General features: G+C 38.2%; 1 protein-coding gene across 1 annotated transcript; it reads right to left on the bottom strand.

Moving 5' to 3' along the window:
- Positions 1–1,549: 1,549 nt before the first annotated feature.
- Positions 1,550–19,998, bottom strand: CCDC83 (coiled-coil domain containing 83). The gene is made up of 10 exons (XM_033516460.1): positions 19,799–19,998; positions 17,251–17,335; positions 13,915–14,083; positions 13,130–13,297; positions 10,277–10,368; positions 9,072–9,140; positions 6,238–6,359; positions 5,129–5,208; positions 3,543–3,697; positions 1,550–2,543 (listed from the first exon to the last, which is right to left on the bottom strand). The coding sequence occupies exons 1-10, from the start codon at positions 19,882–19,884 to the stop codon at positions 2,355–2,357; spliced, it is 1,215 nt and encodes a 404-aa protein (XP_033372351.1). The 5' UTR covers positions 19,885–19,998; the 3' UTR covers positions 1,550–2,354.
- Between the last annotated feature and the right edge of the window lie 1,462 nt (positions 19,999–21,460).

The following is a 21,460-nucleotide window of genomic DNA, read 5'->3' as shown; positions in this document are numbered from 1 at the left end:
GCACAGCCAGACTATAAAGCAATATAATCCAGTTGCTCAGAGAGGGTTCAAGCCAGCAGAGTGCTGAGGTAAGCAGCCCCTTTCATCACTAGAATGGATAGAAGCTCTCAGCACACCTCTCCCCATTGTGCTTTATAGACATTCCATGGATTGATGTTTCTCACTTCAGCTCACGAACCTTAGTTCTATTAAAATCATTTTTATTTCCATGCAACTTGAGTGGTGCTTGTATTTCTTTAGTTTTGAATTCCAAGGAATACTTGTTTTTTTTCTTCCTGTTGAAACTGCAAGTTTCTTTGAGCTCTGTTCTAGTTAAACACAACTCCAGCTCAACTGATGCTCAGCTTGGATTATAGTTTTGGAGACACCCGGACCCTTGCTTGCATCCTAGAGTTGTCATGTACAACAGTAACACAGTAAAGACAAGGTATTTCATAATGCTGGGAATACAAGGGTGACTCCCATAAGTTTGGTCCTAACTGCAGTAGTGAACTCCAAGTAGGGCTTGGAAGCACTGGCTGTGCTGCCAGAAAGTGACTGATCAGCCCCCTGTTTTACAACATGCTGCTCATTTCTGAGAGGTTTTTCCAGTAATGAATTTATCAAATCCAGATGCCTTGGGCTGAAGACCCAGCTTTCTCCATATGCAAGCCTCGAAGTGGCCTTAATGCTAATCCTGTAGAAATCAAGGGGATTTGGGACACTTCACTAAATATGTTTTGCTGCAGGGTGTTGCTTCTGGCTTGTGCAGGCTGCCTGTGGCTTGTACCCTAATTAGCATGTTTGGGATTTCTTTTTAACTCCTTCTCCCCCACACAGGCTGTTACAGGAAAAGGCTAATCTGACTGGAAGAGGCGAGGATTCTTTTTTCCAAGATGCAGGTTGATGTTGTCCTGCCATATGTCCTTCACATGGTTATGGATTATGGGCATAAGCCAAGAGGAGCCTAGAGATGAACCCCACATTTATACCACTAGAAAATGTAAATCCCTTCTGGGGAGTGGTGGGAAGAAGGAGAGGCCTTTCTTCAACAGAAAAGCCATTCACAGCATTAGCCACATTCTAATTCTGCATCTAAAGGAGAAGCTAAACTAATCACTGAGCAGAACTAATCTCTCTTTCAAGTCAGCCATTTCATAGGGCTTGCACTGCACTCAAAGCAAGGCAGGGGAGCCGAGGGGAGGCTTATGTTGGGCTGCAGACACAGCAGGAGCTGCCCAAGTGCAGATCCCCATTCCCTGGACACTCAAGGGATAGGAATCGCCTCAGCCTTCACAGTAACTCCCTGGGTTACAGGAGCACGTTCAAACTCACTTCACTGTTCACCACATGGCAGAGAAGTGTGAATCAGTGTGAGGTGGAGTCTGACACCTTCACCTGTCTTCTTGTGATCGCAGCAGAGGAGCTTGGTCAGTGGAGCCCAGAGACCAGTGGGACTCACCTGCAGCCTAAGGAGACAGACACCTGCTGGGCAGGAACAGCTGAGTGTGCTTGGAAAAGTGCTTGCACTGAAGTACAGATACACTGAGATACTGCACAGAGATACAGGTTGTTTAAAACATACGATTTAAAAAAAACTTTATTCCAAAGAGCTGATTATCCTGTCAAGGGTTTAAATCAGATTATTCAATGCTGTCACAAGTTTCTAATGAGGAAATGCACAAGTCAGAGCCTACATGTGGGAAGGACCCGTTGTGTCCTGCTGAAAGGGTGTCCAGAGGGAACCTCCCACTGCATCAATGCACTTCAAAGAGACCAGCCACAAACCAAGGATATGGGCTTACACAATATATTTGGCCAATTCTAAATAAACAAAATATTTAAGACCTTAGAGATTTTTATGCTGGTTTTAAACTGTTTTTAAATTAATTTTTGTTTATTCCAATGTATTTAAGTAGAGGTCTTGTGGAGACAGATAAAAAAGCATTCAAACAATTTATAGCAATAGTTGAATTATGCTTGCATAAATTAATTCTGCTTTAGCAGAGCACTAAGTATTTTGTAACAGTTCTGTGTTTTATGGCAGCCTGCATTTACCCATCCACTGTCTGATCAAGAGGGAATTCCATATCTGCAAGTGGAGACAGCACAAATTAAACATTAGCTCTGACCTTTTAGTAGATATATGTGCTGCTACGTGGACTGAATACCCCAAAAAGTGCACAAGACGTCTCGCAGCAGTAAGGAAAGGAACCTTTCAATTAGCCTCTGCACACAGGCATACCTCTCATGAAACTTAAAACCATGATTCAGGCATTCTAAAATAGTTTCCTCAAAGCCCCATGCTGCACAGAAGAGAGCAAATATTTAATGAATTGAGAATGTTACATTTCTTTGTCAAGAGCACAGCTTGTCTAGTTTTCATCAACATTTTCCTTAAATAAGGCCTTGATCATCTTAGCTGTAATATGTCCATCTGATTTACCAACAGTGTCCTCTTCTCTGTGGCTCCTCCTTGACATTTCTTCTGGTTCCTTACAAGTAGGCACAGCTTTTCCAACCACATACAGCTTTCTTTTCAGAGGTCCCAGTTTTGAGTATGCCTTAAGAAGAAAAAACATGCTTCCTTTGCAATTTCCTAGGAAAGCAACCATTCTTAAAAAAAAAAAGCAACAAACAACCCAGCAACTTTTCTTTTTAAAGCAGCTGTAGAGATGCTGCACTGGGGTTTTGTTTGATAATGTCAGTAATAATGGGCTTCTTTTGCAAGCCAACTCATTTTAGGAGGCTGCAGCTCTGCTGCCCTCTCCTTTTCCTGTGTGTTTTCAACAATATCACCTTCTCTATAAACCAAATTCTGATCTCAAACTCAGTTCTATGGGAAGAATTAAACTAATCCAATAGCTCACTCCTGCCTAAAAGAGAGAGGTCCAAGCCCAGCCGTGTCCTTCTGCACATCTGCACTGGCCCTGGTCTTCTCCAAACCTCAGTTGACCAACACAACAGAAACGAATTCAGGGGGAGGAAGAAAAGGAAAGCTTTTCTGCTGGGTTAGAGTCAATCAGCTACAGGAAAGGCCAATGTGCACTGTTTTCTCAACCCCGTAGTTTGCACCCACAAACACCTTCATCCTGGCTTTTTGTTGAAGGCATATTGATCCTTTAATGTTACTATGCAACTCAGATTCTAAAGGACCAGTCCATTACCATCCAAGTGAAGTAATCTCTCATTGGGTGACATTCAGAATTCTTTCCAGGGGAATTTCATCCTGACATTCCATGGGATGATTCCTAGGACACCACTCAATTGCCAAAACATGTGCCTCATGGTATCAGAGATGCCTGAAGACATCCAAAACATTCACATGAGGCTGGTCCATAGGACACACAGGTTGTGCTCTTTTGGCCCAACATTTGAAGGACATGGAGTGACCTAGCTGTCCCAAACAGCACCAGAGGACTACAGTCAACATCTGAATTGCCCACCAGGTAAAGGACACTGGATGCCATAACACCATTGGAAACAGAATGGTCCTGACAGTAGCTCATGCTCCACACTAAAAGACGTTTTTGTCAGTGAAAGACCTGAATTCTAACTCATACCTGGAACTCTTCTTCATCTTCATACAACAAGCTGTCCAGGGCTGGAGTGAAGAATTTTTTCTGCAGCTTTTCATCACTCTCTTGAGACTTCTCATAATCTGTTTTAGACTGAATCTTTCGAAAGGCACTTCTGAGGCTCTTTCCATCTGTCTTTGCTTTTTAAAGCGAAGAAAAATGAAGTGTATGTAATTGTTAGGCCTTATGGAAGTCAGAATCAGTACTTGATATGAGCATTGCCTGCAATCTTTAATATGGCTGAGCCCATGTGATGCAAAGAACAGCTTGGTAGTGTTTTTAATTGGCAATTCAAGCCAAATGTTCATTTATGTTGGGGTTTTTTATGTGTTTTTTTGTTCACAATTTCTGATCAGGACCCAGGAACTGAAATTGATTGGAAGTTAGAACTAATGGATCTGTGAGAGGGGGTGTGGAAAAAAAAGAGCTTTTGTCAGTTCAACTTAATTCCTGTAGAGCCCTGAACAGTTAAAAAGAATAAGAAAGGCAGCAAAAACAAGTATAAAGTTCTTTTGTACCCATGTTTGTGTATCTATAGGTACACAAATACAAGTTCCTGAAACAGTCTTAGTCTACTTATAACTCCCCTGAAGAGATCACATCTGTAGTTGACTAATTCTCAGGTTGATAGAGGATTCTGGACATGGACTGCCAAGTTACAGGTTTGCCTGGGACACTGACCCAGCTTATTGGAACAAAGCCTTCTCCTCCAGGTAACTATGGCAAAAGTCTAGCAAAGGTTTTCAAAGTAAACATATATTTAATAGAGAAGTCTTTGTCAACATGTTTGCTGGTGCCTGATGGTTTCAAAAGGCCCACCTATGGCTGGGACTGATCAGAATTTCAAAACTTTTTCATGTCTCCATAACTGTATGACTTCCATTTTTCTAACATATCTCTTTAATTTTGTATTAAAAAACTCGTGAGACTTAGGAATCCACAGAGACTGTCCTAAACAGGTAAGTACAGACTCAGCTCCTTCTTGCCTAATGGTATATCATTTCCCTGGGCACACCTCCCAAGAAAGGATGGAGATTCAGCCCAAAATTCAGTATGGCTTACAAAGATTTTCAATTCAGGCTGAGCTCCATGTAGCTTCATCTGCTCTTGCTAGGGATTTAGTTCTAATTTAACTCTGGTGTATTGGCTGAATGACTGCAAAGTGCGTGTACACTCAAAGTGAAAGCCAACACGGAGTTTAAGAGTGTCCTCTCAGGGACAAGCTATAATAAAGTTATGATATGGGTCGATAAAGAACTGATTAAGATATGATTCATATCTTCATAAAAGATGGGCAATCCTGTAAACTGCATTCCAGGGTAGCTCTAGATGAGTAATTATATTCCACAATCTAAAACAAATTTTCATTTAAAAACTCTATTACAGATAGATTATGATTTTCTCTCCTTATGCAAATTACCATCTATCATTGCTATGGTGGCTGCAGTCAAGAAGGAAATAAGGTGTTCACCATATCAAACAGGTACTTTGATTAAAAAGTTTCAGAAATGAAAAGTCTATAAATGTTCAGTAACTTATCAATTCTTATAAGCTGCTGGCATTTGCATTACCTGCATATTCTCTGTTTTCCCTTTCCATTTCATCCTTAGAAAGTTCTTGCAAGCCAGCACCCTTTGTAAGAAACAAATGCCTATGGAATAAAAAATATAAAGTGAAATCCATAACAGGGGCCTAAATTTTCTCTACAGACTGTCCTGTGCAATGATTTGGAGTGAGGGGGAGGCCACCCTTTCTGAGAGCCACTGCTGCTTAACCGCAAAGGCTGAATAGCGCAATGGTTCAAAAATGCAATGGAGGCAGCCAGGTAGCTTAGTGGCTAATAAACTGCTCCTTTTTATTCTTAGTGCCTTAGTTCAACTATGTCCATGAGACTAAAAGAAAACAAATGTTATAGTCTCCAGTCAGTCCAAGATTCAGACCACAGCTGGCAGCTCTCACTTCAAAGTAATCCAAAGTTTGGAAAGGAGAGAAAAATGGTCACTTCTTAAGACTTGGAACTTTTTGTGCAATATGGCTAAAATCACTGAGCTGGGACTGGAAACTGAAGATGGATCTCTCACATTGTTGCATTGTGCTTTTGATACCATTAGTATTGACATTTTGTAGCTAAATTAATCTTTCTCTAGGGACAAAGTTAAATCGTTTCAATACAAAAGAAGCTAATACTACAGACACCTCTGCAGACAGACATTTCCCATGGTCTCTGTCTTTCTCAGTGTCAGGTCACTTGTTTCACTCAAGATTGCAAGTCCCCTATATTTGCAAATTAATCTTCACATCCACATTCTTAAATGTTTTGTGAACAGTAAAAATCTATTATTCAGCACTTAGTCTAAAAAGGTGGGCCTGAGACCATCTAATTGCAACACAAAGAAATTATTTCCAAACCACAGTGATATAAAGCAAATGGTGCTAGGTCTTAGTAGATTAATTAAGGACCCAGTTTCTTCCCTGAAATTTAGTACTTGGGAAGTCACAATGTTACTGTCATCCTTCAGAGATACTACTCCCACCTATACTCAGTCAAATCCTGTCCTCCCTCAACTAGGAAACTACCTTGGCTTTGATCTAGGAGAGCCCAAATAGCTCTAGAGGCAGACAGAAGCATTATCTTTAAAAAAAATTAATCACTTTTGAGTCCATAAAAGCATTATTTTACCCTGATACTCTTAGATGCTGCAGTTTGATATCAATCAGTTTTGCCAATAAAGTGGTATTTTCTTCTTCCAGGAGCTGGACAGAAGCTTTCAAATCACTTTCTTCCTTTCGGTAGATTTTAACCTTTTGACAATTAAAAAAAAAATAATAAAATAGAATTATTTAGAATTATTTAGAATTTAGAATCTTATAATTTTGGAAACCTTTGGTAGCAACTACTTTACCAGCACCTACCTAGAAAAAATGCTGCTGTATCAGCAAGTTTGCACATTTGGTGGGGAAATATATTGACACAATTTCAGACAAAGGGAAGGACTCTCTGGTTTCACAGCTTTATTAGAACCCTTTTACTGTCATAGCTCACGTGTGTCAATCACAGACACACATTTGGGCTATGCAATCCTGTCAGCCAAACCTTCTTGGTGGTCAAACAGGTCTGCTAAATAGGAGCTCTGGATTTTTCTTTTTTGCTTTCACATCAGAGCTTTGAGAGAGGAAAAGTTTCTTAGGAGAGGTAAAGTTGGGGTCTTGCTCAGCAAGTGTTGTTTTTTCTAATTCTTTCTTATACACAAAACCTTCTTACCCAGAATTAGTGAAGTTTTCAGTCCAAGTTACCACATTGCTTCCCCTGGAGGGTGGTGGGGCTCTGGAACAGGCTCCCCAGGGAAACGGTCACAGCCCCAAAGCTGACAGAGCTCAAGGAGCATTTGGACAATGCTCTCAGGCATGTGTTGGGGCTTTGCAGGACAAAGAGTTGGACTCAATGATCCTTGGCCCCTTCCAGTTCAGGATATTCTATGGTTCTGTGACATTGGCTAAGCCCAGGTACCACTTGGTTTCAGACTGGTAATTGCCCTTAATCACCAAGGAGTTATACTGACCAAAGGACAGAGGTTATTCAGTTCCCATAATTCCTCCCACTTTCACTGAAATACAAGCAAGTTCTTACCCTTTTCACTGGGAAGGGGAATGTACTAGGGGAAAGAAAACTTCCCATAAAACTTAGCCATATCCACATGTTTAAGAGAAGTACCCAGTGATCTGAAAGGATCCACTCTCATCAAAACCAAATTAACCCAGCTATAATCATCCAAATTTGCAGTCAAAACTAGTTTCAACTTATTCCAAGGATTCAAAAGGTGAAAATGACTGGAAATTAACCAGTAACAGGATGTGGCTTGGCACAGTGAGGTGATGCAGCTTTGCACCGTCTTGGTGTGACACAGTAACCATGGAAAAATGTGACTGAAGTTTCCAAATCTGTTTAAATTTGGAGGTAACTAATCTAGGGCTATTTTTGTAAGTAATTTTTCAGTCCAGTGGCCAAACTTAAAAAAAAAAAAAAAATAAAAAAAAAAATTAAAAAAGAAAAGAAAAATAATTGAGACAAAACTGAAATTTTTTGTTTACCTTCCCCAAAGGAAATACTGAAAGAGCCTGTCAGCTACATATAAACATTAGTCTGAGAGAAAATATTTCATCCATGTAAGAAAAGCAGAGAAAATGAATGGGTGAATTCAGAGGACTGGAGAAGTTAGTGATAATAGTTTTGTTTTCCCCCAAAATTCAAAGCAGTAATTCATAACATAGGAAAGTAGCAACATAGGAAAGAAATTCATAACATAGGAAACTTCTAGTTGAGAGGAAATAAATCCAAATCCCTCAGCTCTGAGGTGAGGGCCTGTCAGGACATAAGAGTACTCCAAAGTGCTCTCTTGTTGGCACTGCTAATGTGTGTAAAAACTGTAAGTGTTCAGTGAGACAGGGAGAAGGGAAGAGATTTCATACTCATTCACTGATGGGATGTGTAGATTTGAGCTCCTGTTTGTTTATACAGAATAAAACATTAATTCTTTCCCATTTCTCTTCCCTACCCTCATTGCTTCAGAAGCTGTGGCTTGGACACCCTCCTTGGAAAGTTATAGATGCATGTTCAGAGCTCCTTAAGGGGAAGAAGGAAGGCTGTGTTCCTGCATACTGGCAAGTACTTAAATTAGTAACTAAAATGAAGAAACCTCTACAAGGTTCATTGATGTGCCATGGAAAAGTAAGTACATTTATTAACTTCCCAAAAAGTTTTGTTCAGTTCTCATCGGTGAGGCTGTAAAAGTGAGGAAAGACATTTCACCCACCAATCTCAGATTCGATTGAAATAAAGAACCTATATTGACTGGAATAAATAAAATCAAACTTTCACCATAGAAAAAATTAGTTTCCTAAATCTGGCTCACAAGAAATTTTTCTTGTCAAGAAAATTACAGCTATCTAATATATAGCTCTAAATTGCCATTAAAGGACAGTAGAAAAGCTATCAAGCAATAATTACAACTATATATGATTTTGATTTTCCTGTCTTCAGTGTAGAGTCCCCATGGGTTTTTTATGACCTTCCATTTAATGCCATCTCAAAAGCCATTTCTCAGAACATGTTTCCAACATCCATATCCATTTTCCTTCAGTACAGCAGCACTAGGAACTTCAATGCAATTCAAACTTCCCCTCTTCAGCTACTTACCTGGTTGATCCTTTATAATATATAGCATCCCAATCTTCACAGATAAAAATCTTTAATTGTATGGAACACTGTAGTCCTTCATGTAACAGCTTGGGCAGAAAAGGGGGTCCTCCATTTGTGAAAGTAAATGTTCATCTCTTACCTTTATTCACCACATTGCACTGTTTGCTGCTCAGGATTACAGATTAATTACTGTAAAATTGCTCTCCTTTGCCAACAGAAGTCTCCTGAGGCCCATGACTGGAAACAGTTTTGACGATAGGCCACAATATTTCAAACATAAACTGCTGTGATAAACTGCAGGCAAGTGATTTTCTTACCTCTTCTTTTAGCCACTCATTCTCTTCAATCTCTCTCCGACAGTTTTTGTCTAAGTATCTCACAGCATTCTGAGAAAACACAGTTTAAGATCATCTCACCTGAGAGCAAAACTTTGACAGTCCTGAATACTATAAAGAACCTTCTGCTCTTTAGGAGGAAATAGTTAAGAAACATCCACACAACAGACTGTAGCATCCCCTAAGGGATTACAAGGGGATTTAGTTCACAAGGCCAGATGTTTCTCTTCTATCATCCTGCCTAGAGCAGATTATATGTCAAGCAATTTACCAATATTTTTTGATTTCCCATATTAAAATAGGACATTTCCCTTTTTGTCTAACAAATTCTTCTATGTTCCCATATCAAATATTACTGCTTTCAGAAAATCAAACCTTCAGACATTAAGAACCCCAAGTAAAATCTCAAATGAGGCAGTACTGATCTACAAGTGACCTAAGCATGTAGAGGGCTGTGCTAATGAGCCAAGGCCACAATTTAATTATTGATGTCAGTAAAGTAAGAACTGGGAGGGAAGATGCCCCTGTAGATCACCATAAACACAGTCCTCTGGATTATGTTCTCACATGACTGGAAATTCCAGCACTGAAGTCAGGACTAATGGGCATAGTGGTTTGTACTGAAGTATGCTTTGCATTTTGTGAAAGTAAGAAGTTGTTGCTAGAGCTATTTGTAAATCATGTTTTCAAATCAGAGCTGGCAGAGATGACAAAAAATAGTGAATCAATATACCTACATTTTCCTGAGATTGCACTATTGTGGCATTTTAAAATGTTATACTTTGCATGTACAGTGAAACCATTTTTCTTCAAATCGATGTATATTTTCATGCAATCTCTGTGTATGTTGCTGCTTTTTGAAGTCTGTGTAAATGTCAAAATCAAGGCTATGGCAAAAGCAACATGTTCTCAAACAAGCCTTGTCAGTGCATGGTGCCCAGTTTCCTTGTTTGTAAAACGCCCTCACATCTACCCATTGTTATTCTGATGGAAAGAAAAAAAAAAAAAATAGGTACATGTATGTATAGCAATAACCAGATCCATGTGTACCAAGATTTACAAAATATTTTACTCTCAATTTATTAGAAAAGTTTGAAGTGTTAATATGAGTTAAAAGAAGTAATAATGCAAAGTACATGTATCCCAACTATAATGAAGTTTGCAGTTTTTAAAAAAAGCAAAAATACCTTAAGAGCTTCTTCACTGAGTAATTTCATGTGCCTATCAAACAGTTTCTGATTTTCTTCTCTCACAACCTTCAAAGCTTCTCTATAATATTCTTCAAAACAAAAAAAAAAAAAAAAGAGAAATCAGAAATCATTATTTGACATCAATTTTTCCTGATAACAGATAGATAACTGGCATGTCATTACTAAACTGGAACTTATCAGCAAGTCACCTGCATAGATGTTCCTCAGAAAAGGATCCAAATATCCTTCTCCACAGAAATTGTCCTAAACCCAAAGAACAGTGATGTTAACTACAAAACTAGAAATCTGAAGTTTCTTACACATTTTTGTTGACAACTGCAACAGCTGAGCAATTCACTACTAACTGAGCAGCAAGCTAAGCAATTCTCTGTGAAAATATTGGCATCTTAACATGAAATTTTGTCTCTATCAATAGCAGAGCTCCTGGAGCCAAGCGAGAGGTTTGTTTAGAACATTTATTTTTTTGATATAGAAGGGTATTGGATCACCTTATCTATGCGACATTTTTTAAGATCGTTATTATAATGTGCCTAATAAATTTTCTGACTTACCTAAGGCTCTAAGATTATAATTAGACAATAGGACAAAATGGTGAATGTGGCAATTGCCACAATTATTTGCTTCTATCATTACTTGCAGTCATTATTTAGAAGGTATGCCTACCATTGAACTGAATAGGTTTGGCTTCATGTTCTAGTCACTTGCTATTTAATTATTTCATCCTTCCCTTCAGTTCTTTTTTTTGCTCATCTAAATAGCCCACTTCTGCTTGACATTTCTTCTTTGAAGGAATTAATGAGATTGTAGTAATTTTCTCTGAAGAAAGGCACTGCATACTTGTTCCAAAGGTGAAATTCAGTCTTTCACTGCACTTGTGTTGCAGACAGCCTACTTCTGATCTGGATGTAAATGAATATTTGCTCAAGGATGCACTGTGGAGTCAAAGGCAGTCAAATATGAAAGGTGTATTAGTTGTGCATTAATTATTAATTTAACAATGTGGAAGCTGGAGTCCACCATCTAGACTTGGCAGAGTGAAAAGGAAGTACTTCTATACTATAATGAATTCACTCTTTCATTATTTCAGACAGCTAAATATCCCATGCTGTACTGAGAGAATGAAAAAGGAGAAATTGTATGTCTGAACAGTTCCTAAAGAGACTATCCTCTCTACTCCTTTCACTGCAATACTGTTTTCCCCACACATCACCTGACCGTGTGGTTCTCTTTTGCTTCCTCTCTTCTCCAGCTGTTTAAAATGTCACCACCAGACAACCTGAACTGTGCCAGTTTCAAGCCCTTCAGTGGAACACACAGAGACAAAAACCTGTTCACCTATGCTTGTTCTCTAAGCCTGTTACACATTCAAGGTCTGAACAAGCCAAATTTGTTGCCGTCTTGCTCTGAAAGTTTGTTAGATTTCTGTTGGAAGGCTGTACTCCCCAGACACTTTCTTGGTTCAGTTTTAGGGGGTTAAGCAAAATAGAATGGTAAACATCCAGTACTGGCAGCATCATTTTCCAGTATGCTATGTAGGCCACCTACAAATGTACCACTATAACATAACTTTCAATAAATACACTTCAGTTGGACCATTAATTTTTGTTAAACCACAACATTCTCTACCCTGTGACATGCAGGAGGTCAGACTGCCTGTCCCTACTGGCATTCTATATGAAAGCCCATTCTCTTTTTAATTTTGTATTTCAGCAGCTATATAGCAAAGTTTTAAAACAATTAAGAACACAGAAAATGCATAATGAAAAAAGAAAAACAACCTCTCTTGAATACAGATGTGGATAGATATCTGACTAGCTGTCTGTAAATGTAGAAATCACAGAGCAGATCTTAATTGTGGTCAAATATGCTTTGATAGACAAAAATATAGCTGGCTGGCTCTTATTCACAGTAGCTGATGACTGGTAATGGCTGGCACAGAATATAGAGACCCTTAGAGCAGTGTCACTGCCTGTTACTACCAGCTGCTTGGCTGTGGTCACGCATACTGAGAGGGACATAAAGAAAGAAAACCAGGACATCCTTCTCCTGTTGGAAGCATGGATTATGTAACAGCAAAATATTTAAATTATTTTAAAATAATGCAGTAAGAAAGAAGTCTTTGTAAAACACTCAGCACCACAACATATAAGCTCTCAAATGAATCCCACTGCTGTGACAGTGCTGAAACAGTTCCCAGTATGTGTCTGTGTTGGCAATTTTGCAGGGCCTCACACTGTGTAACTAGGAGGAAAGGTCCAGACCACTGGCTAAAGAGCTCCCTCTAGTCCTGCATGCAAACCAGTGTGCTCCATGGAAAAGACTGTTCCAAGAATGAGCTCATACTACTTTCCTGTCAAAGGAGCTTTCAATATGTGAAGTGCTTGTAGATGATGAGAAATAAGAGCTGCAGAGTCAACATTTTCAAGTATGACTGCTAAGGGAGCTCTCTGTGTAGGTGATCTAAATATGCGTAGACTTATTTTTTGAAAAACTGCTATCCTTCTGGGTAACATTTTTTTAAATGGGTTGCCTGTATTTTATAAGAAAATCATCAAAGGACCATCTTGTCAGTTTCTCTAAGTGTCATAATTTCTGTAAACTTTATAAATTTCTTTAATAAAGGAACTTTTATGAAAGAGAGAGAAAGAAAGAGAGTCCTCATATTTTTCAGAATTATGCAGCCCATCATAGGTGCACTGGGAAAAGTTCATGCAAGTTACTAGAAAAGCTGCTACAAGTTACTAGAACTTGACCTCAAATTAATTTTAATTCCTGCAAGCAATATGCAAAGACCCTGTAAGGCTTACATTACACCAGCTGTAAACTGACCTTCAGTTCTTTCAAGTTCATATTTGACTTCCACAATGTCTTTTTCCAGACTGCTAATCCTCTCAGCATGTATTTCACTTCCAACATTTTTGTACTCCAACCAATAATCTCTCTCACTTTGCTTTTCTGAAATTTTTTTCTTAGTTTCTTCAATTTGGGAGCGTAGATCTATTAAAATAAGAATGTCAAAAGACAAGTTCATTACCGATTGCTTGAACTGATAATTCTTACTATGTCAACTTCTTTAAGAAAGGCACTTTCATAGGGAATGGAAAAGGAAGGGGGATTCTTTCATACTACAATACATTACAACCTGATGGCCAGACATAGTTTCATGGGCAACCATCATTGTTGAAAACAGGCTGATCTTATTCTTTCAAAGAGAAGATAATTCTTCTCACCAAATGTTGTAACCAAGGTCAGATGTCTCCCACAAAGAATCACAGGGATGGCAGATAGAATTTTCAACACTCAAAACTTGTCTTTTTTCCTGCCATCAATAATTTTATCTTTAATCTTCAGTAGAGCCAGTGCCTTGGACTTTCATGAGTTTCAAAAAGGAGGAAGCCTCTGTGCTTGCACAATACTATACATCACTTGGCAGGGACAAATTGATTTATAAGCCCTCCACAATCTCACACTAAATTGAGAGTCCAGTTTTGGGAGAGGAAAAGTTTTATACTTATGCAACAAAGAATCTCTACTTAAATTGCAAAACAACAACAACATGTACTCAATACCAAGTGTGTAAACTGCAACCCACACTTCCCCAACTCACAACATACCTTGAAGGAGTTGCTCTTTGTCCTTCACAAACTGAAAAACTTCTTTCAGTGACCTTTCCACATCATCCCTGGTTACAACCTCCTTCTCATCTCGTTTTTTCTCCTTTTCTTCTATTTGCCTTACTAAGCGCCAGATAAGCACTTTCTGCTCTTCCTTCAGAACAGCATTCTAAGAAAGAACAGAAGACACTCTGGTATTAAAATGCTTTCAAAGTGACAAATTTAAGTAAAAAAAGTAAAATCTGGCCTAGTGCCAGGTGAAATGCTAGAACACCCAGCTAAACACCTGTTCTTCGTATTCTGAAAGGTTAGAACAGAAGGGAGAATTTACAAGGCTCAGACATTTCCTCAGTAACTTCAAGACCACTGGAAGGAAAAGAGAGACTAATGACAGCTGTACTTGGTACAGCACACCAATAATCCTCCATTGCCTGGAAAGAAAGGTGCTTGTGGGTAATTTAATAATAATATTTATATGTAGGAGCTATTTGCTTCATGTTAACATTCTTCATGAGAGCACACCATCTTCACATAGAAAAATCGTAAGACAATCAGTTGCACTTGCATACAGCGAAAGAAAAGAGTCTTGTCAGAGCTGAAATTAATTAGGCCTCCTGATTCCACAACTGTGATCATAACCCTTGGCCATGACACTCTCTAGTGACACTCAGATTGTTTGAAATTACTGATTGTGTATATTTGCTCCCACAGGATACCATACAAGAGCAAACAAGGAGTAAGGAAGTAACAGTTACTAGGCAGTAGAAAGAGTCTCAAGCATTCCTCACTTCTAAGATTAATTCTGAACAGCTTAGAAACACCCAGCAGGAAAAAAAGAATGGAGCTCAAAGAACTGTCAAAACATGATTAAATTAAAACAATAGCACTTCACCCACACCTTAAATTGCCCTGCTCAATCTAAAATATGGAATCCTAATTGGGGGAATAACTGTAGAAAGATAGCTGGGGTAAAATTAGAGAAAACTGGGAAGTTGTATTCACATCCTAACAGAAGTTGTAGTGGTACAGAAATTAAAGGGTAAAATACAGCTGCTACTCACTGAATGCAATGCACCTGGCATGCTCAAAACCTATTCCATGATGATTCCCTACAATCTGCAACCACCCCTGCAAAGGGGGATGGAACAGAGGGTGGAACAGAGTGGAGACACTATGGCCAGGCTGCATAGAAATCCTTGCAGGGTGGGGAACTAAATGGCATTCCATAGCTGACAAACCTCACAGCACCTGTCAGCCAGGGGAGAGAGGAGAAGATGAATGACTGGAGTCACTCAAGCTCCACCCAAACATAAAGAAATAGTATAAAAGTAAGTTAGGAATGAGGAGAAGTTTGGGAAGTCCATTATAACTGTTGGGATCAGTCATGTGTCTGAATCTGTCTTCTCCCACATACGGACACCTATTGGGTTAGAACCACGCTCTGTGCGCACTTAATACTTTCACTGGGAATTACAGCTTGTCTGTGTGCTGCTTTGAATATTTTTGCATAAATGCAATATGTTTTTGCAGGGAGATACTATCACTGAAAATCCTCAAATCTTAATCTGTCCCAACTTTTATGTTAATAAAAGTTAATATTTTTATATTAAAATTATTGCATAATTATTCTTACATAAACTGTCAGTGTGAGTCCTTCATGGGCACTGTTATCAGTAACACACTCAAACAAACTGGGGAGACCCACTGAGGGGTCTCCTTTATGCTGCTGCTCTGTGTCCCTGAACAAGGCAGTCAAACTGCCCTCTGATCCAGCAGTATAACCATAAGAGGCATAAGATCCAACAATAATCATAAAACCCTTCAGATGCCTGCAGAAGGAAGAGCAATTGCCACTTCCAGTGATAGTCAAGCCACAGATGAAACACCATCCAGGCTTCAAGACTGAAAGAAGTACCATAGAAAGCTAAATAGATGGACACTTATATAAAGCAGGGAAAGGAGACAGGCAAATTGTTTCAATATTCCACTGCTATGAAGTGCAGGCTCCAACATGATCCATAATAAGGCTTTTTGAGCACTTTCATATAATTTCAATAGGTGACTCTCTAATATCTATTTTCAAAGTTCACTGCTCACAGTTATTAGATGCCATATTATGACTCTTTATATACAGCTCATACACACTGTTCTTTAAAGTGTCACTCAGGTGAGATCAGTAGTTACACAGCCTTGTTCTAAAAATTACCCAAAGCAATTCTTAATCCATGAGAAAGTGTGTCTTCATCAATCAGTGCTAGAAATCACAGCTAGTAAATAGCATGGTAGTCTTTCTTTATTCAATTTTTATTGTAACTGAGTTTGCAGCAATAACTAGATTCTGACAGAAACTTGTGCAATTCCATTAGTTCAAAAGTGATTTGAAGAAGGTCAGCAATTCTCAGTGCTTGGTTAGATCTGCTAATACTACTGACAAAATTGAAATTTATACCATTCATTCTTCATGCATTGAAATATTGAAGAATATTTGTAGGACTGGTTAAAAGATATATTTGAATGTACTGCAGGAAAGGTACCTACTGAAAGGGAGCTTGGTGTCCTGCGCTTGCTGCAGAGAAAGATGCCAAAGAAAGGCAACAAAGTTGATAAAAGGACCAGAGCACAAGTCTGATATGGAGTAGCTGAGGATGTTTAGTCTGGGGAAAAGGAGGCTCAGGTGACACCTTATCTCTCTCTACAACCACCTGGAAGGACTTTGTAGCCAGGAGGAGGTTGGTCTCTCGTCCCAGGTAACAAGTAACAGGGCAAGAGGAAAAGGAAATTGTGCCAGGTTTAGACAGGATATTAGGGAAAATTCTTTCACTGAAAGAGTAGTGAGGCATTGGAAGAGATTGCCCAGGAAAGTGGTGGAATCACTATCCCTAGAAGCATTCAAAAGACATGTGAATGTGGCACTTGTGGACCTGGTTTAGTGAACACAGTGGTGCTGGGTTCAACAGTTGAACTTGATCTGAGAAGTCTTTCTTATCCTCAATGATTCTGTGATTCCATGAAATACATAAATGGTTATAAGGATCTCTTGTGCATTGGAAAGCACCTGCACTGAACTCACTTTACCTTACTGCTCTGTCCTATTCTGTAATGTTTTACACCTGCAGCTTCTGTTTAGCATGTTATATTTAGGACATTTATGCTACATATCACATTTAATTCAAATAACACTAACTTTCAGCACATAAAGTGACTCACTAACTGTAGTTTCATTGACTGTAACAAATTCACTGCAGTAGCTAATTTTAATGTATGTAGTATTAGGATGGAAAGAACAAAACTGAATCTGTAAGAACACCACAAATAAAACTTGTTGCCGTCACTTACATTTTTAAGATTTTCTTTGATCTTTTCTTCTAGTCCTTCCAGATGAAACAAAACCCGTTCAATTGCTCTTTCTTTTGCAGCAATGCTATGAAGAGAGAGTAAAGAAAGAAACATTCTTACAGAAATATTAAAGAAAGGAATGCTATTTAAGCTAGATTAGATGTAAAAACTACGAAACTGTTTATTTTCATATCATATTGCTTGACTCGTTTAGTTAAATAATACTGTCTGCTTACCACACATAAAGAAATTATTTCCCATATACATCTGGGCCTGCATGTTAGTTTGGATTTCATACCCCTACAGAGCAGCAGATTCCCTGGTAATACTGTTCCTGTGTAGCATCCTGAGAGGCTGAAGCTGGTTTGTTCATTTTGCAAGAGGTTTAGCTGGCCTGTTAAACAGGTCACTTTCAGGACAAGAACATTTGTGCTCCAGAAAATGTTACTCATCACTAGCCAGGAGAAAGCCTAAGCAACTCACTCACATACAGGTCAAATGAATTCCAAGTTGGAGAATTCAATGGGATTCAATTCTTCTGATGATGTGCTTTGTTAAGCTTCATAAACTACAACTGTACACCAAGAACTTGTTAGCCTTGGAGAAGAACTAAGGGAATAGGGACTCCAGCCTAAGTAGTACGTTCTGTTCGTATGTTTTTGTCAAAGAAAACTTGTCATCTTCTTTGCCACAGCTATAAAATAAAGATTTCTTTCCAATGTTCTCTCTTCTAGAATGAGAAACACTAGGCTGCAAATGGTGTCTATTTGCAAAATTCCCTGTAATAAGTACCTCTGTTCCCAGCATTCATTCATCATATAGCACTATAGAGGCAAGTATTACAATTATCACAAAGTCTTTTATTCTTTTAACAGTTCTTTCAGTTTTTAGCTTGGGGGCTTGGGGTGCTTTTTTTGTGGTTTTGGGAGTTTTTTCCCTTCCCTATTGCCTTAAGCTATTTTAAAATAACATAATTTTTTCCTGGTTAATTTGCTACATTTGGATCACTGAATCATGCAAATTGCAGGTTACTAAATTTATATCCTCTGGTGTCAGTGTGCTCCAAGGTATTCTTCATGTTTTCAGATAAGCAGAAGGATATTAGCTAGAGAGAGACCAGACCAGAGATATGGGGGTACAGTGGTCATGGCCACAGCAAAAGTACATCATAAGATAGTTGTTCCTAAGAAATGCTAAAACTGAGAACTTTAATGAAAATGCAAAATAAACTCCCTAGGAATGTGACCATTCTTCAGTGTATGGAAACAAAAAACAGGAATGGAAGTTAAATAAATACTACACGCTTGATAAATCCTAAAGTGGAATGTGACAGTTATTGACTTGTATTATTATCCACCTTTGATCCATCAAGTGGTACAGAGAAGTTACAGATTACAGAGGTGAAGAGCAAGAAAGGGAGAGCAAGAGGGGCAGAGAAGAGAGAAAGACAAAAACAGCAAGAATACTTTCCTTCCCTTTTCCCCCTACTGTTGCAGTAGAAACTACATATTCCATTTCAGCGAAGCACCTATTTCAGTGGAAAACTCTCCAGACAAATGAGTCATTTGCTTGGATATTTGCATATGCATAACAACAATTTTAAAGTGGTACAGAACATGGTACAGCTTTTTTTCTCAGCCCAGTAATACAGTTTCCTTATTCCTTCACAAAATAGGTTAGTTTTGGACTTTTCAGATGGTATTTATTTGGGATATGATTCAGCTAAATCTAGACTAATTCACTATGGCAAATTGTACTCTGTGCTCTGTAAAATGAAGCAGAAAATCCCACATAAACCCTGTGAATTCATATAGATGTCACTACAACTCTAGGAACATACTATTCAGTTTTCTTACTCCACATTTCATTTCCACACCAAGGCATTACTGCTTGCTCCCTAAACACTGATAATTGTTGGATACTGGGTGTTCCTGAGGTTATTTCCTTTTCAATTTCTGTCTCTTAGATAAAAGTCTTGAAGCTTACTTTTTTACCTTTTAATCATTTACTCAAGAGACTAGAAATCAAATCAATTAGACTAGTTTGTAACTGCTTCAGATATTTCGCCCTTGGCTCTTATTTTTCTCTGCTTGATTTTGAGACCTTTAATTTATCCATCTCTTACTTTCAAAATAAAACACTTTATGCTCTGCTCTCAGCTGCACCAAGGAAGACAGCAAACTGTAGGTCTTGAGGTTCTGGCTAGTGACAACAAACCTCCACGAACACCAAGGAATCCTAAAAAATACAGTCAAATGTAATCTTCCAAATTCAGAATATGCTGATCAAAAGCTTGCTACAGAAAAAATGACAGGTTTTTTTTGGTTTTAATAAATTTTTTCCCCAAGTTATAGTCTAATGGCATAACATTTCTGACCCAGTAAATTGCTCCCTTACAGCTACAGTTTAAAAAGTGTACCTTTCCGAAACATCCCCAAAACCTCAAAACAATCAGCTCAGGCTAAAAATTGTATAAGTTGTCTTTGTTATCCACTTCCTCCATTCACATATTCTATATGAGTGAAAAGTTAAAATATATTAAACCTACTGATATTCTAATAAGGCTTCTGGTAAATCTGATTCAGGCTCTTGAACTTGCTCTTCTGGTTTCTTCTTTTTCTTACTCTCTTCCATTTTTTATTTTTTTTTTCTTTATACTTGTGCTAGAAGCGAAAGAAAAAAAGTATAGAGATGAATGATTTACAAAATATTGTGTGTTCAATGGCATTTCTCACTTGTGACAAGCTTGTAACACTCCTGAAATAAAAAAAAAATAAAAAAAAAAAAGGTTGGGTTTTAGACAGCAATAATCCTACCCAGGGGTAGCATTCAGGCCCATGTATATATATGTATATTAATGTAATGTATACCCAAGTAGATACAGTGGTCTCTATCGCCAGTTACTTATTGCATCCCTTGCTGCAGGTTGTCTTTACCATGCTTGTAAATCAAACCAGCAGTTGTTCCTTTTCCAGTCCTTTTTTTCTTTATCAGGCTTGTTTTATCAAGACCACTTGTCCACATGCCTCTCTTTCCCTCTCCTTCTGTTCTGCTAGCACTATGAATATCTCCCTTTCACCACAACTCTGATACCAGTTTTCATTGTCAGAGCTGGAACAAAAGCACTTTCTGAAGGGATATGCATGTCAGCAGTATTCCCTGGGCATGCTGGCACAACTACCAACCTCAGAATTCAACTGGCAATGAATAGTTCTGCAATGGAACTGGTAGCATATATTATACAAAATAAAAAATGTCACGAGAAAGGGCACTTATGAAGATTCCTCACTTTTAGAAGTCACATAACCAAATGTCCAAACTGAAATAGCTTATATAATATAGAATGTTTTATTAGTGAATAAGTATAAACATTGTATATAACCTGTTTTCTTATTAAACTGCTCCTCTGAATTTAAATTCTGAATTTTACAATAATGGCCGATATTGATAAAAACTTGTTTTGCAACTAAACACAGCAGGCTAGATATTTTTTCCTGTTAAAATGAGCACAAGTAAACAGGAAAAAAAATAATCAGTAAAAAGCCACATAAGCCAGTAAAATCAAGGGAATGAAGTGAAACCAACTATTGACAGATACACTGTAATCCATACACTGTCCTATGCCTTCTCACCACACTCCCCATACCCTGAAGCAAGGCAATGTCAGCTTTTTGTATACAAAGTAACTTTCTATCCTATTTCATGTACAACCTTTGCAGTTTCCAATTCAGTACAATATTTTTTCATTACTTTCAGAAATCCTAAAGACATGGCTGCTGTAAGACCTGAGATTTAAAAGAAACCCAAATGAACAAGTGAATTAAGAAAAACATCTCACTGAAGCAGGAAGTTAGGTACTTTGCTCCTCCTAGACCCCTTCAAAATTTCCAAACCAAATGCACAAGTGCAGGATACACTTGTTAAGTGTAAAAAAGGATCCATCACACTTCTTCAGTGCAAAATTAACTGGACTGCTATTGATTCCATTTCCACTTGAGCATTTAATTTACTGATTTTCCTCAGAAACTGAAGATTACTAGAGCACTCCCTAAGGTTTTCTTTAAATTGTTTCTGTCTTTCACTAAATGGATAATCAAATTCCCTGCTTAAAATTGGATACAAAACAGAAAATTTTGAGCAGAAGTATCTTGAAAAGGCTTAGGGCCTTTTTGCTTTTTAACTACAGACCCAGATGAGCTCCAGTGATATA

This window comes from Parus major, chromosome 1 (genome assembly GCF_001522545.3).
Source record: "Parus major isolate Abel chromosome 1, Parus_major1.1, whole genome shotgun sequence".
NCBI classification, from domain to species: domain Eukaryota; kingdom Metazoa; phylum Chordata; class Aves; order Passeriformes; family Paridae; genus Parus; species Parus major.
This window is presented reverse-complemented; position numbering and strand designations above follow the sequence as displayed.